The sequence below is a fragment of the Miscanthus floridulus genome, chromosome 8 (assembly GCF_019320115.1).
Source record: "Miscanthus floridulus cultivar M001 chromosome 8, ASM1932011v1, whole genome shotgun sequence".
Taxonomy (NCBI): domain Eukaryota; kingdom Viridiplantae; phylum Streptophyta; class Magnoliopsida; order Poales; family Poaceae; genus Miscanthus; species Miscanthus floridulus.
The window spans coordinates 226,667,072-226,683,975 of NC_089587.1; the positions used below are offsets into that span (position 1 = coordinate 226,667,072).

The 16,904-nt window shown below is 44.9% G+C and overlaps 1 protein-coding gene and 2 pseudogenes across 1 annotated transcript; 1 reads left to right on the top strand and 2 right to left on the bottom strand.

Annotated features, from left to right (window-relative positions):
* The first annotated feature begins 1,531 nt into the window (after nt 1–1,531).
* LOC136478398 (uncharacterized) lies at nt 1,532–4,375 on the top strand. The gene is made up of 8 exons (XM_066476843.1): nt 1,532–1,928; nt 2,076–2,163; nt 2,286–2,374; nt 3,068–3,146; nt 3,229–3,288; nt 3,379–3,500; nt 3,590–3,661; nt 4,043–4,375. The coding sequence occupies exons 1-8, from the start codon at nt 1,675–1,677 to the stop codon at nt 4,143–4,145; spliced, it is 867 nt and encodes a 288-aa protein (XP_066332940.1). The 5' UTR covers nt 1,532–1,674; the 3' UTR covers nt 4,146–4,375.
* Nucleotides 4,376–4,585: 210 nt separating this feature from the next.
* On the bottom strand, nt 4,586–9,494 carry LOC136478397 (uncharacterized; annotated as a pseudogene).
* A 3,004-nt stretch (nt 9,495–12,498) lies between these two features.
* Nucleotides 12,499–16,834, bottom strand: LOC136478404 (uncharacterized; annotated as a pseudogene).
* Nucleotides 16,835–16,904: the final 70 nt, after the last annotated feature.

Genomic DNA, 16,904 nt, shown 5'->3' on the forward strand with positions numbered 1-16,904 from the left:
CTGAGTACAATTGAGTACTTAGGGTTTTATTTCCCCTGCTGCAGGTGACAGGTGGATGCCAAAGCTGACCTTTGTGTGTGGATTCCTCCTAATGGGCTCAGAGAGGATTTCCTTTACGCTGCGATCGTAGTTGCTATTTATAACTCTCACCAAATGTTTTTATAAATGAAAGTTTCATAATCTGTTGTCGTAGTGTATATATCAATACTTCATCATGTCATTAATAGATGTTTATTTCCGCTGTAACTCTGTTCACATGTTTAAATTCCGTTGTTTAATTAAATTATTCATAACTCTGATAATATGATTTCATTCCGCTGTTATATTAATAAATATTGTACTCTGATGTTGTATTAAAAGTGATGTAAGAAATGGTTCAGAATGATGTAAGCTTTATTCTCTCATTTGTGATCCTGATGGCAAAAATGTGGATTTTCGGGTTCTCTCCTGGGGTGTGCCCGACGGAACCAAGTAATTTAGTATTATCCCTTGAGTGCTTAGTGTCTAATGAAAGACAAGCACTCCTGTGAGGCATTAGATTAGGCGGTTCTGCCACACAAGCTTATGCCACATCCCACATTGGATATTTACTGATGCATTTTTACTACTTTGTTTTGAAGTGACGGTGCCACTAATGTTGGAGGAAGACCACCAACTAGGAGGGGGAGGGGGAGGGGGAGAGGCAGAGGAAGAGGAGGAAGAGGTGCTTCAAGGCTTGCTGCTTTGCTCAATGTGTAGAAACGACCACTGCTTGGGATATGTAATAACTAGTAGGTGATTTTGTTGTGTATGTGCTAGGCCACGTATGACCTAGACATGATCTTGGCATGTGATGCATTTATTTTGGTCTGCTTAGTTGTGATCAGGACATGACAAACTTGATGTGGTTCCTGTCAACTCTTGCATTATGATGCAAATATTATGCTTATATATTATCTGGAATCTCTTCATGTCATGTTTGCAAAATATTATATTTTGATATTTATTCAAAATATGTATTGTCATTTGTCCAAAATTTATGGACAATGAGTATGTACATAAAAAATCGGATTGATTCTTGTGTCATTCATGTCAAGGGTATTTTTGTCTTTTTAGCCTGTACTTAACACCGTTAACTCTCCTTCACGGAACAGGGGCAAGTGAAAGCTTCAGATCAAAAAAATAGGGATGAATCTGCAAAGTTAAAAAAAGAAAGACAAACGTGCAGTTAGAGCTCAAAACAAGGACAGAAATGCAATTGGCCCAATCACGAATCAATTAGCTCATGCTCTAGCAGTACCAGGGAATAGCTGCCCTTTTGATTCAGACTTTGTAATGGCAATGGCAGGTGTGCCAGCGTGTGCATCGGTTGCGGTGTCCAGCGATTTAGCTGGCTTGGTTATTTAATGGAATCACTCCGGTTCCTCTCAAAAAAAAAATCTTCAGTTGCGTTGTGAATTGTTCCTCCATGTTTTGCTAATTATGCTTGATTGGCAGAAATCTTCAGTTCAAAAGAAGCCCCCGCTAAGAGCCTAGACCCGACCTGTGCTGTGTGACCTGTCCAATTGTATGTATTTTGGCCCAAGGCCTATGAGGAAGAAGATAAGCTCCTCTGTGGCTCTGTCGCATGTTTTGCTTTTCTTCGTCTCGTCCTTCTTCTCGAGGGAACGACTCTCACTGTGAAATTTCACGGCGATGTCACGGCTACTGCCGCCTGCTAAAACCCTCCTTCTCTCTCCCTTCCCGGCGTTCTCGCCGCCACCGCCACCGCCTCCTCATCCTTTTCCTCTTCCTCGCATCCACGTCCGTACATCAGCGGGGAGAGGCGCTGCGGCAGAGAACGCGGCAGCGTCCGGGACGACGGCGAGGGGGCGGCGGCTGGTCAAGGTGCGGGAGGAGCGCCGCCGCCGCGAGTACGACCGGGAGCACACCTACCCCGGATGGGCCAAGTACGCCACACACACACACTATTTACTGGCTGGAATCTGGATGTCTTCGTTTGTTCAGTTTCTTGCTTGTTTCATCTTGGCCTTCCCATCCTGTCGAAATCCAGATGGCGGCCTGCTGTTTCTTAATGCTGTGGTATGGTAATGCAGGGTTCTGGAGAACGCCTGCAGAGATGATGAGGAGCTCCGCGCCATTCTCGGTGATAGCATCGGCAACCCGGAGCTCATGAAGCAAAGGGTGAGCGCTGCTGCTGCGTTCACTGCTCTTTTGCTCTTCCCCGTTTCGCTGTTTTACTGAGAGGATTTGTTGCTACCCTGATAGACAGTACTTATGCCACGCCTTGTGTACATGATTCACAGATCCAAGAAAGGGTGCGCAAGAAAGGCAGGGCTCAATTCAACAAGTCCAAGACAGGCTCCATTGTTGCTTTTAAAGTCAGCTTCCGAGAGTGAGATTCTCTCACCCGCTGTAGTCACGTTTGTATTTCTCTGTTTGCCATGTCAAAGGATCAGAAGTGGAGTGTGCTAATAGTTCCTACAGCACACATGATAATGTGATAGTTTCAACTTAATTGGACTACCTGAGCTGCTAAACACATATGTTTCTAATGAAACGGCTCCATGTTTCTGCAAAAAAGATATATTTGGCATTTGCACTCCTCTGACCTCATATTTTTTTGATCCTGTATAATTTTAACGGCCTAAGATAAATAGATGATCATCTCCTCAATTTACATCTTCAACCAACTTGTGTTTACATGCTAAAACTTTTGTTATAATCGGTTTTCTTCCTCATTGAAAGATTATAAATCTGAAATGGGCCACTCTAGCATATGAAGATGAATCAACACTGAATAACTAGGTGTCTGGGTTAATGGCACTCACATTTCACAGGCAGTAGATTTGATCCATGTCGTCACACCATTCCTCCTTGCTCTCTCTATGTCTGATTCTCCGAGTCCAAATGAGTTGTGCCAATATCTGAATATTCATGTTTGTTTCTTGTTTATTCCACTTTCAGATGTAATAGACCTTAGATCCTGCCTTCCGTAAAAGCTGGGGGTTGATGAAATCCTTGTTTTCGTAAAAAAAGATCTTTAGCAAGTTAACCTTGATTGACATTTGTTCTTTTATTATTGCAGCTTCAACCCGTTGAATTCATTCATTTGGTTTGAGCTCTTTGGAGAACCAACAGATCGAATTGTTGACCTGCTTGGCGGTGTAAAGTGGCACTGTACACTTCCATTGGATTCTCCTGATTCAGAAAACAACATACTGTCTTGACATGAAGTGATTTTCACAGGTAATTCAGGCTTGGTACGTCATGGGAAGGCTAGGAGCTTATAATTCTTCAAATTTGCAGGTTGGGTTCATTCAAATGTTCCTTTTTATTTCCTTTGTTGGCTAACCTGTCAGCTCTTTCGAAAACATGTAATGTTGTCAAATATGTCAGCTGGCCAACTCAATGATGGACTATGACCCTTCATATGATTCTGAAGAAGCTTCCTCAGTAATGCCATCATCTTTCCATGATATCAGCGATGTCGAGTTCCAAGATAATTGGGCCAGGGTTTGGTGAGCATTGGAATCATTTGACAGTTTGGGCACTTAAAAAAGGATGTGTGCAAATTCTGAAACTCCCCTCACTTTTTTCCCCCTTTCAGGGTGGACCTTGGAACCTCGGATTACCTTGGCTTGGATGTATTACTAAACTGCTTAACACAGTTGAGCTCAGAGTAAGACATCTTTCACTGACCATGTAAAATATAGTTGCAATTTTTGCTTGGAGGTGGCTTTATTACTGGTCGCCTCATTATCACCCCAAATATGGAGATCAATTGGCTCCGGAAACCTGATATACGTATGTAGCCAAACTCGATCTGTGAAGATTAACCTAGAAAGAATCAGAGAGACCTTTAACCCCTCCAGGAGGGTATATACTCCTAAGTGTTAACTAAACTAGCCATTTTTGCACTCTTGAGCGCTAGCTTTGTACATGACCACACAACATCACTTCAAAGCAGGCCACATGCATAATGAAATGCTTTATATTATTTTTGAGATTTGAAAACATTGCACCTTATAACTCAGCTTTGTTGCCTTCACTGAACCTGCAGGCACTTGGGTATCAAACAAGTGGTTTTTGGAGGCAAGAAAATGGGTGACTGGGAAGAGGGCATGACGAGCTCAGATTATGGATACAAGCATTTCAAGATATGATATTGACAGGTGACATGATGTGGTGATGCAAGGCTGAGCGAGAAATTTGAGCAAGGACTGACTGAAGACTGCCTGTATCTCGATGTGCTCTTGTATGTAAATAAATAAATAAATTGTCATGGGTTTTATTGAAACAGCAAGGCTAGGAAAATAGAAAAATACGGATGCAATGTCAGGAAAACTTGATGAGTCAATCAGGTGATTTTTACATACTGATCAGGAAATTTTATAAAGGGAAGTAAAGTGAACAAGGTGTCACAGTTGATCACATGCTTTTGCTACATCATTCTTGAACTTGGGAAAAGTTGCGGACAAACTAGTAGCGTCTTGGCGCGTTGTTTATACAGCCATGGTGGAAGGCAGGCTGCACGAGATGAAGCTGGTAGCCAGACCGGCTGATACTCCATAGTCTTGTCAAAACGGATCCATTGGTACCTGCATTTTCCCAACCCTTTTCATAGTATTCCACAAGCTGATATGAACAATTGAACATGAAGTTACAAGTACATCGCTCATCCATCCACGCATATTTGCCACCGTTACATAGATCAGCTCTCGTGGAACCCTAAATGTCGCAACCGCTCTACAAATAAAGCATACAAGTTCAGCCTATACACCATTTCCCAAATCAATGAAACAAAGATGCCGATCCTACATCCTCGCTAGTTACTAGTCCTCTTGCTAGTTACTAGTCCTCTCCATGCTGTTGGTCCTGGCATTCTCTCGCATCTTCTCCACCATATGCCTCCCTTTCTCTTCGATAGTCCGCCTCTTCTCCTCCAGCTTGTCTCCCATCCTCTTCCCGAAATCCATCATCCGAGCTCGCCTCCCGCCTTTTCGCTTCGTGTCCTCTCCAATGGGTGATGCTGACACCTGCGGCTGCTCCCCTGCTGGTATCACTGCCCTCAGAGATGTGGACATGGGAGACATAACTCTACTTTCTGAAGCATCTTCCTGGAGTTTCTCTGTGATCAACAGCGGCTTCCTCAGTTCCTCATTTCCATCGCTATGGACAGATTCACTAACCTGGAGCAGATGAAGACTGGCTGTGCAATGATGCTTCTGCCATAGGCTCTTGTTTTGCCTCGTCAATGGATGCCACTGCTCTCAATGATTCCTCGCTCCCACTTGATGAGTTAGGTAAACTTGTCATCGGCCTTTTGCTACTAGCATCATCATTTGCGCCACCTTCCTCAGGGTGAGCTGGTGGTGTAACTGTAGCATGGCTTCTCATCTCAGTGGGTTCGTGATTTAGCCAAATAAAAGGAGCATCCTTGCGAGGTAACCAGTCATCCTTTTCTGCCAACATCCATGGCATGGAGATGCTTTCACAATTTGGAAGCACTAAGCTATCTCGAAGCGAAGCCTGAACAGTGAACCATGTTTTACAATCAAAACAACTTTACCAAAGCAAGAATATGCTCAGAGCAAAAGGTGCATTCAATACCTTGAATCTGTTACCAATAAGTGCAGCGATATGACTGTTGGTGATTTTCCTATCCCCAACAGAAGATTCCAAATCCCATTCTAGATCAGGCATTGACGTAAATCCATACCAGATTTGATCAGAAGGAGGGGGCTTCATATGCACCCGCAAGACACCTCGAACAGATGAAATCCTTATTGCCAGAGAAAGAGGAACCTGCAGCGGAAGGAAATGCATCATACACGTGAAAGTACTTCAGTAATAATAATAATAGCTAAGGTTTTGAAATTAAATGTCCTATTTATGGGGGGCCTCCTATGGTGCACTGGTAGAGCCCAGGGTTGTGGGGGTTAATAAGGTCAGGGTTCAATACTGACTCTCCTCATAAACAAATATCACAGTGTATTGCCATTTCCATTATCTTGTTATGCTTTCATCAGGCATAGAATGTATAGAAGTCCTACTTAAACAGTTTTAAATACTTAGTCAGCACCTATCAGGACAAAGGTGACATGACGCAGAAAATTGCAGCAAAACGCATGGAGACAGAGGGAGGAGCAAACCTGCGAGACATGATCGGCTATTGAGTGCAGGATAGTTTTCCATCTTGATATATATGCTGAAGTCCATCCAGTGCCCTTTGATTGACTTGATGCATCTGTTACACAAGCATTGAACTATCACATTCATGATCCAAATCGAAGTTTGATGCATACGAGTTTTTACCCTTTTCCTTTATGATTCTCTCAGCTCAGTACTTTGTCACAAAGATATATTAGCAAACTAAAGAAAGGAACTGTGAATTCTAGTAATGTGTACCTAATGTCCTCTACATGGATAAATAAATCCTAACAATATTAAACAGTCAACCAAAGGAATGAAAAAGTTGTTGGACCATACATTCTAGCAATGTAATACCTTAAGTCTGAACAATCATAAATAAGAAAAAACAGGACAACATACTCCTTAAGGTACACAATTGTATGATTTGTCTTTATTGTTCAAACAACCATTGAATCACTTCACTACATAAGAACAAATAATGGTTCCAGTAGATATATTAAACAAGGAAAGACATAAGAAACTAAAAGAGACCTGCTTCATCATTCTCCCCAGTTGAAGAAGCTGATTTATGCGAGCCTTTAAATTGGTTACCATACTGTTCAATACTCTCAAGAAGATCAGAATCAACCTCTCCATTAGCATCTGCTCCAAAATTACTTTTCATGATGTCCTTTTGCAGCTCCGGTTCCTGAACCTCAAGCCTTGTTTCAATGTGCAGCAGTATCCCACTCGAATACTCAAAGTCAACTTCAAAGGCCCATAATTCATTAAGATCCAGCGGAAGGACTCTCATCGCATGCACATAAGGTGGAAGTTCTCCAAGGCTAAAGTTCGTAAGTGTAATTTCACCCACATAAGATGGAGTCCTCATATTTGACAGAGTCCTCTGACCAAACAAAAGATCAATTAATAAAAGATATTGATACAAGTGTATTTAAAGTGAGCAGTGTATCAAACCTGAATGCGTGCTTTGATGGCCTTGTTTATCTCATCACTCATTTGAGCATCGAAAAACAACCGTGATGACAGGAGGTTCCAACAAAGTGTACCTTCATCAGCAACGCGATCATCTGCATTCACCTCAGACGAAGTTGAAAGCTGTCCAGTTTGATTCAATGCAGCAGGTGGGGCAGTGGCTTTTACAGTATCTTGCGATGAACTGCTACCGAGCTTGTCCTCTTGTGGACCTATTAATGCTTCAATAAATGGTGCACCCTGATAGCTGCGCAATTTATCGAGTATCTTTTTTTCACCTTGCACTGATGACCCCGAACTTGTTTTGCCATCTAAGGGTGCCTTCGTAGATGCCTTCTTTGCCAACTTCTTGAGGAAAAGACGGACTTTTGAAGATCCATCAGTCTTTGATGTCCTGTCCATAACCTCATGGTCCTCACCAGAGAGTATTGGAGGCTTTAGGAAACATGGGTATTCAGAATTTAATGATGATATATAATTGAGGAACTTTTCGCTCAGCTTGGCATGCCAATTTAATTTTTCCTTGTCAGCAGTAGCTGCAATACGGAGTGCTTTACACCATGATTCCTTCTCCCAGGAAGTGTCTGTATAAAGATAGCATACCTTGCTTCCATTATAAATCTCACTGTCCTTGCTTTCTAATTTTATTGGGTACCTCTTAGCCCTGACAGTTAGCAACAGAAGTAAAGTTACATCAAGAGTGAAGTAAGATAAGTCAATGATCAGAATCAATCCTAAAGAACCTCATAGGCAAAGAAATTTGATTGGCAAGCACACTTAACTACATTGTACGATGAATTTCATTTGTACAGAAGTTCTTTCAAGAAATAAAATGGACTTAAATTTATCCAATTGCAACATATACATAACCCTAAGGCAAAGCTTCCAATGTCCATATTATTTAATAATATACTTAAGGATTATATCTGATAACTAAGAACGCACAGTCAAATTCAACAAACTTGTCATGTTTACACAAGCAGTGGTTGATGAGTAACTGACAAATGGTATTTAGTTTGCTAGCACTAACCATTTACGTGAGGGCATACTTGACGCAGAAACTGCAAGGACCGTGCAGTTCAAAAGCTCAATGGTTGCTTGGGAGCCATCAGGAGCAGACAAACAAAGGGAGTGTCCCTTGATTTTAGCCATCTTCTTTGCAGGGAAAACCTCCACGATATTCTTCTTGTCTTTTGTCTCTTTGGGACCTCCAACTGACAAGCGTTCATTATTAACTTTTGGCATTTTTTCTGGCTCCAGTATACACAGAGAACCCTGCAAACATATAACGCTACCTGTCAGTGTCAAAGGTAATCTAGTTTAAAACAAAATACAGCTAAGAAAGGGCATCTATAATAAGTCGATAAATGTGATACACAGGAGTTGGGATTACATCTTACAGTGGCAGAACAAACAAATGGTACAGACAAGAGGGCTTTGGAATCAATTTGCAGTAAGAATTAAGAAAGCAGCAGCACTGGTTTTAGTACTTCGCAGCAACTAAAACTTACGATTGAGACGCAGACTCCCAAACTATTTTTGGAAACGAACATCAAGCAATTGGGGGGTCGAATTAATCGACATGGATGCACACATCAAGCAGCAACGCAAGGAAGAAAATACACATACTGCCATGAAAATCAAAAGGGAGAAAATACACATAATGCCATGAAAATTAAGAGTCCAACGTTTGGAGGGTCATTTTTACGAAGTCAACTATTGGAGTCCTAATACTGTGAAACGCGACGATTAGAGTCACAAATATGCAATTTTTACAGCTACAAGCGGTGCGGCCTACATAATACAGGCTCCATCACATCACATGAGGAAAAGCTCCTGGAGTGAGCTTCCGCTCGCTCGAAAATCAAGCAGGCAGCCAAGCGGGGAGGGGACGATGGATCCCTAGAAACCGCATCTCCTCAAAGCTCCACTCCAGCAAAGGCAGCTCCTCTCACCCCCACGGCCGTGGATGCCCTAAGCTAAGGGCGGACACGAGCGAGCGAGCCGAACCGAACCGAACCGAAGGGAGAGCTGAGCCTAGGCGCAGCAACAGGACGAACGCGGCGCCCCCACTCACCTGCTTCTCGTAGGGGAAGGGGCGTTCCCCGGGCAGCTCGTCGGCGGCCGGCAGCGCGTCCTCCGGCGCAGCCTTCCTGCGGCGGAGGCGGCGGAGCAGCAGCAGGAGCGCCGCCGCCTCGAGCGCAGGCCAGCGCCAGGGCGCCGATGAGGAAACCTAGCAGGAAGGGCAGCAGCGCCATCGCCGGGCGCCGGCGACGTGGGGGACCTGTGTGTGAGGTTTTTGGGCGAGCGGGGGAGCGGATTGTAAAAAGAAGAAAAAGTGGGGGGCGCTTGCCGCGTCTTCTTCGTCAGCCGTGGACTGCCTGCCTTTCTCCTTTTCTTTTCTTCTCTTCTCTTTAGCGTGTCGCCGTGTACGAGAGTCGAGAGCAGAGGAGGAGCGCGTGGACGCGGAGACGTGTGGGTCCGGTTTACGGTAATGGTCTTGGGCCTACATGTCGGTGCTTGCTTCACGCAACGGTTGTGCAGCCTTTTTGTTTTATCTCTTAGGGCGCGTTTAGTTGGTCGGAATTTGGATGTGCAAAGTTTGCATAGTGCCAGATTTCCAACTGTAGTATTTTAGTATTCCATGCATGTATCGTAAGTTTGATGTGACGAGAAATCTTCTTTTTGCATAGTGCCAAAGTTGGGAACTAAGGCCGTGTTTAGTTCACCTGAATCGCAGCCGCCGAAAATACTGTAGCTACATTAGCATTTTATTTTTATTTGGTAATAATTGTCCAATTGTTGACTAATTAGGCTCAAAATGTTCGTCTCGCAAAGTACAACCAAACTGTGCAATTAGTTTTTGATTTCGTCAACATTTAGTACTCCATGCATGTACCGCAAGTTTGATGTGACGGGGAATCTTCTTTTTGCATAGTGCTAAAATTTGGATTTTGGGGTGAACTAAACATGGCCTAAACAAGGGCTTAGCGTCCAAACGAACCCCGCGTCCCGACGTCGATGTCATTGCTCTGTTTTCCGCGCCTACACCCTGGTACGCCCATGTGGGGCCTGCACCACCTAGACCGTGCGCGCCGCTCGCCCGACCAACAACACGCGAAGACCGCTCGAGCTCGACGCTTGTGCCTCCTACGCTTTCCACGCGCTTGCAAACGGGGACCGCCCGTCTCGTACGCTTTCCAACACCCGAGCAACTGCAGCAGGCAACTGCAGCGGGTGGTCCTACTTTTGCAACAACTAAATAAAAATACTAGTAACATACGTCCAAAAATAGTTGAAACACTTATAACATACGTCTGAAACACTTGCAAAACACCTGAAAACACTTGACAACCATTGCAAACGCATACAACATCAAGATCAGTTTTGCAACATCCAGATAAAACACTTACAACATACATCCATACGCTTGCAGCATGCATGTTATGCAACATCTAGATATACATCTGCAACATCCAGATGAAACACTTGAAACATACATTTGAAACAACTAAAACACTTGAAACATATATTTGCAACATGCGTATATAGCCATTACAACATACGCAACATCCAGATAAAAACACTTGAAAACAACTTCTGAACACACTTGAAACATGGCGTCGCCGGTAGCCATAGCCTACCTGGTGGGGAATTGCGGTAGCCAACAAGCGGCACTCAGGTGCAATGGAGAGGGAGGATGGCGGCAGACAAACGGCTGGGCGCTTTGAAGAACGCGGTGCCGGAGCCGTCGCCGTGGACCACGCCGCGTCGGCTCGAAGAACTCGGGGACGAGTGGTGAGTGATGCTGGAGAGACAGGAAGGTAGGCGGGAGCGCTCGGGCGCGGTGCAGCACGTCGCTGTGTTGCGGGCGCGGCAGCGCGGGCGCGGTGGAGCATGCCGCAGCGATGTGGGCGCGAAGAGTGGGTTCGAGAATGGATGCAGACACAACGGTGATTCAAGAGGAAGGTGAGAGTGGAGATTTTTTTTATCTTGAGCAACACGAGACGGATGCGTCCGTGCAGATGACAGTGTTGCCTGTTGGGCCGTTAGGGTGGGCGTCGAGGTCCACCAACGCGTGTCTGGACGAAACGGACGCTCTATCCAGAGCTAGCATTTCCGTTTCTTATTTGCAACTCCTCTGCACATGAGTGTGTCGATTTTTTAGGATGACCCCTTTGCGGTATTTTGTTTTAAACTAGATTTATCTTTGACACTGATATGTAATGGTATTGTGTTTTCAGAGAAAGCGGTCACAAAAAGAAAGGAGGGCGGCATAAGTGGACCTAGCGCCGATGACGCAGCCAAGGGCAATAACAAAACCACCAGAGATAAGGGTCAACACGTGCACGATCGAACACGTGATTATAATTGAACTTAGGCTCATGTGGTCGAGTGTGATAGCTCATATCGTCTCCTATGATAATTAACAACATAAACATCTTCCATTTTTTTGTGTTTGTGAAGTGAAGCCATGTCTGTTTGGCAAGACTTCTTGATAGGTTAAGCCATGGATTTCCTAGCTTCTTAGATGATGCCTGCCACACACTGACTCAAGAAAATGGTTACGCGAGATAAGCTCTAGAGAGCAAAAGCTGCCTTTTGAACTACAAGAGTGAAGCCACCTAAGAGCATACCCAACGGCCAACGCGACAGGTTGGCTGGTAGTCTCGTCATGCCAGGTAGGCTTGGATGCCATATAGAAGTAAAAAAAAAACATGGAGATAGTAGCCTTGCATTGCAGGTTGTCAACAAGTGCCTCACCTGACTTTGTGCAGAAGCACTCACCGGAACAATGCGTTGTGACTTGTGAGAGATGAATACCTTCAAGATAGATGTGTTTTCTCTTATCTAGAGGTGTCCACCCCTCGCACGTGAAGGCTTACGGTTGGAGGCTTGGAGCTAGCAGCTGCTTGCATGTTGAGGTCGAGAAAGGCAGAACAAGTAATAGGACTGGTGCGAAGAAAAATATAGTATGTGGCTTGGATACGATAACATTGGTGTCAATCCCTCGGATCCTATATCCTATATGGAAGATATAACTTTTTGTTGGGACACAGTTCATTTTATACGCCTGTGTTGTTGGTGCTCTAAAAAGTTATTTCTTTGGCTTCCCTAACTTCCTTGGTGAAGCTGGTTAGAAAGAAGTCCTATGAATCAGGGCCTTAATTGGAGGGGTCTTAAACTGGAGAAAGGAAAACAAAATAAATAAATAAAAAGGAGGTGTGGCTCCACTACCAACAGGAAAGTAGGGGAGAAAGGACTTGATAGTATGATTGGTGTGTGATCCTGTGTTGATGTAGGGTACTGAGAGCTCCAGTAGTTGTAGTGCATATTTTACTTAATACGTTTGACATGCAATTCTTCCGTGTGTTCTCATAAAAAGGATAAAAGAAATTGACACAAGAACCTGTCTGAGTGTGTTTGACTGTTTGTGCTTTTGTCCGAGACTGACGGAAAGATACTTGTCCCTTTTTTTTCACCAACAGACAGGAGTTGAAGTGTATATGAAAGGAAGGAAAATACATGGCATTGGCATCTGTATACTCATATATGATGTCTCCTGCTCCTGCTATCTGATCGCAGAGCGACTGAGCTGTGAAGAAGTTAAGTCAGGATGGTGTGCTCCCACTTGCTTCAGCCAAGAGGATGCCGCCAAGTAGAGGTCAGAATGGGATGATGAGACTGATAACCTAGCACCACCAGCCAGCAGCATTTGGTGATCCACCACCACTGCCACTACCACTACCAGCAGCTGCAGGCATGTGATGCGGCTCCGTCCAGAGCCGCTTCCCTGCTTCCATTCTGTAGGTCGCCAGTCCGAATGGGGAAAGCGCCACGGTCCTGTCGCCACCGCATCTCACTATGATCTCATCTGCAATGCAACCAACCCATTCATTTCAGTTCAGTTTAATTTGTCCGTGCCAGGAATCACCATCGCCGCAAACACACGTTATGCAGCAATCTTGTTACATGCATATGTAGTATGGCCAACCCATTAAGATCATATGCACGCATGCACTACAATACTGAAGTAATTACAGGCCTGTTTGTCTTTCGGGGAGGTGGAAACAACTTCGTTAGAGTAGGCTCTTTCTCCACAATGCAAGAAGACAGGATTGGATTGCAGCAACTACATGCTGAAGCATATATAATGCACGAAACTAAGTCAAAAGTTTGCATGCAACGAACAAGAGATGTACTGTGAATGGAATTCCTTTCGATCATGCATAGAACAGAAGGGTACCTTGAAACACCGTTGAAATAGAATGATAGGTAAGGAAACATGCAGAAATTCCCTTCAGGTTCCCATGATAAGGGATATGGTAAATAGGATACCTGATGAATGAAGGATAAGACAGAGCAAAAGTGAACATATATATCTCGGAAAGGCAGAATCACAATGGACAGCGCTAGAAAAAGAATGAATCATTAAAGGCATCTATAGCTTTAATTATTATAGCTTCTTCATGTTGCTGGAATCTCATTCTCTATAGTGTCAAAAAGGTAACAGTAGATATTGTTCTGCCATATATAATCCAAGACAAATTGCAATAGATGGATGAAATTTGGTACAAAAAATGAAGTACCATGCTACCGATAGCCAGCTTGAAGGTGACAATTCTGCGCTGTTCAGCGATGTCAAGCACGGATAGTCTTGTGCCAGCTCTGCCACCTGATCGTAAGTAACACACTACTTCAAATTTACTGCTGCATTGCTTTAGTCTTTCAACTTGAGAGATCATTAGACTGTTCAGCAACCATATAGCATACATATGTTAGGACTAGTGGTACCTTGTCTGCAAGAGGAATTCTCTCATAGGGTGGGTCGCATTCACTGTACTGGAAATTCAGGTATCCATCCTTGCTTTGAACGAACAGTAAGATCATCCAAGTCTTCATGGCTCGAATCATACGATGACGCGACATCCCAAGACCTGGAGTCCTTGTCGCCGACGCTATTATCGTCGCTCCAAGAATCAGTCTCACTTTCCATGCTCCTGCTGTGTGGTGTGGGTTTTCATCAATTCCAATCGGCATGCACGGGAAATTGTTGGTCAGTTCCCAGAGAACGAAAGAGCTAGACTAGAATGTTGCCTGAAATGCAACTCATGAGAGCTAGCTAAGCAAGTCAGGCATCAATTCAGATAATAAGTAGGGCGAACCTGGGGACACCAGCAAGAGCCTTGGCGGTGTATATCTGAATAGCTGATAGGTAGGGAACGAAATGCTGGGTGATGGACTTGCCCGTCGTCTGAAGATGGACAGGAACAGCGAGGCCGTACGCGCTGCTCTCTGAATAATGCTCCCACAGATACTCCAGGGTGAAGTAGTCGACCGAGTGTTTCTTCTCCAGCTGCCAGACAGTGTCTGGCCCTCGGAAACAGTCCTTGTATATAAAAAGGAGAAGAAAAACAGTAGAATTATTGTTGGCATTGACGAGAACAGAGCCTGATGGTGTTGGTAACAGCAAAGTTTTATTTTATTTTATTTTTTATTTTTTTGCTCACAGGTGCAAAGCGGCATAGTGAGCAATCACTAGAAAAGCATCATACAGATATTATCAGTAAGTGCAAAAATGGACATATCTATTAGGAATGATCAGACTAGAACACTTGATTGTGGAGAATGCAAACGTGCACAAGATTGGTAGGAGTGGATATCAGAGGTGTCGTCTCACCATGGGCGCCGATCGCCACGGCAACCTTGGAGTGGCGGCCTCCAGGAAGACCTCAAGATTGCTGCTCCTGCTCACCATCCTCCCTCCCTCAGTCAGTCTTTCAAGTCCAACACAACACAACACAGGAATGCGATGACTGACGCCTGTGTATTTATGCTTTGCTTAGGTGATAGGAAAGAAGAAGAAGAAGATGATGAAGCGAGAACCTCATCCACGGCGTTGAATAATAATAATAATAATGCCAGCCATAGCATGCAGCACAGGTAGGCGTGCCAGTCGTAGGCTAGCACATTCAGAGGCAGAGCCTGCTGCTGGTCAAGTCAAAAGCCGGGTGGATAGCATAGCATGCAGTAGCACAATGGAGATGGAGATGGTTTCACAGCACAGCACAGCACAGGACTTGATCAATGTGCTGCACTGCGCGCCTGCACGGAATTAATGAAATGAGTCGCCTTCCCTCCCTCCATTTGCTGCACGCCTGCACCCAGTGACAGTGATGCTATGGCCTTGGCTGGCAGAGCGTTGAGGTTCAGAAATGGCTGGCGGCTGGCTGGGTTCCTCTGGGTTCGTGGTGCTATTGCAGTTGCAGGGCCAGGGATGGTGGAATGGAACATGAGATGAGAGGAACAAAACAGGCTACTTTATTACTTGTGGCGCAGGCCCTGCCGTTGGAATGGAATTGGGTTGGGAGTGGGACAGCCACAGCCTGCAAGAGAAGACTAGTGTAGTGGCTGGCTCCAAAATTGTAAGATTTGGCAGTAAGTGGTGGAGACCCAAAATGGCCTAGGCTCCACCCAAAAGGGCAGCAAGACAAAAAAAAAAAAAAGAGGAGGATAAACGATTTTATTTATTATACTAGTCAAAATAAGGACAAGATAGGGAAAGAAAGCGCGCCATGGTATGGGATGGGAGTGAGACCTACACCAAGCTAACCTTTTTTTAAAAAAACTCACCAAGCTAACCTTGAGGCCGAGGGAGGCGAAGAGCAGGGCGCTGCTGCAGCCGGCAGCCGGCAGCCGCACACAAGAAGAACTCAACGAGTGGATGAGGAAGGAAGACGGAGGCCGTCGCGACGCCACGTGTCCCACTCCCACCCTTCACCGCAACCGTCGTGCTCCTGCTCCAGCAGCTCCACTCGGCTGGCCGCCCGCAGTTTCAGTAACCATCAAGCTGCAGCAGTACCAGTACTGTACTGCAGCAAGTCATTCATATACTACTAACGAATCTCAGCCGCACACAGGACTCAATAGTTTATAGTACTAGCGATACAAAATGAGATCAAGTCAAACTATTTTAAGTTACTAAATCAGAACCGGGTGATTTAAACTAAACAAATACTCCTACTTACCACAAGGGAAGGCTGGTCCAAGAAGGCTCTCAAGATCCTGAAAGAAGCAATATGGGCACTTCGATGTATTCCCTGGTACAATTTACCAACACAGAGTTCTAGCAATTCCCAAATTTCTTTGCCAACACTAGCTCTTGGCTGAAGAAATGGGGATCGTTTTGCATAGGGAGTATGATCGATCGATTCACCACGAAGAAACGCATGCCATGCCATGCCATGACGCCATGACATGACACACAAATAGGCTAGTGGTGGCAGTGCCATGACTATTCAACCGAAGTTAACTGCTCAACAGAAAATGAAAGTGCGTGCAGCATGCATCACTCGGGATCTACTAGTCTAGAACTAGTAGAACTGAGATGAGAAGTGGATAAATGCATGGCAACACGTCAAAGAAACAGCATGTGGAACTGCCTGTAGAATAGAAGAAGAAAGAATCCATGGAAAGAATCCGGCGGAAGTAGCTAGTGATGCGAGTCCCGTTCCCAATGCGCCAAAAATCATGCCCAATCAGCTCGATCCCAATTTCCCCCATCAAGGTGGATAAGAGAACATCTGTCATTAATACCTGCTCGAAAATCGCCAAGCTAGCTAGCGATCACCGTTCACAGATGGGGTTCGGTTTCGTTTTCCGAGTAGCGGAGCACTGGAGTAGGGGATGGGTGGGGACGGAGAGGCTGAGCCACGCGTCAGGCGGCGGGCAGCCGGCGGTTGCTTAGGTGCCGCCGGCCGAATTGCGAGTTTGTCCTCACACGCTGGGAGCAC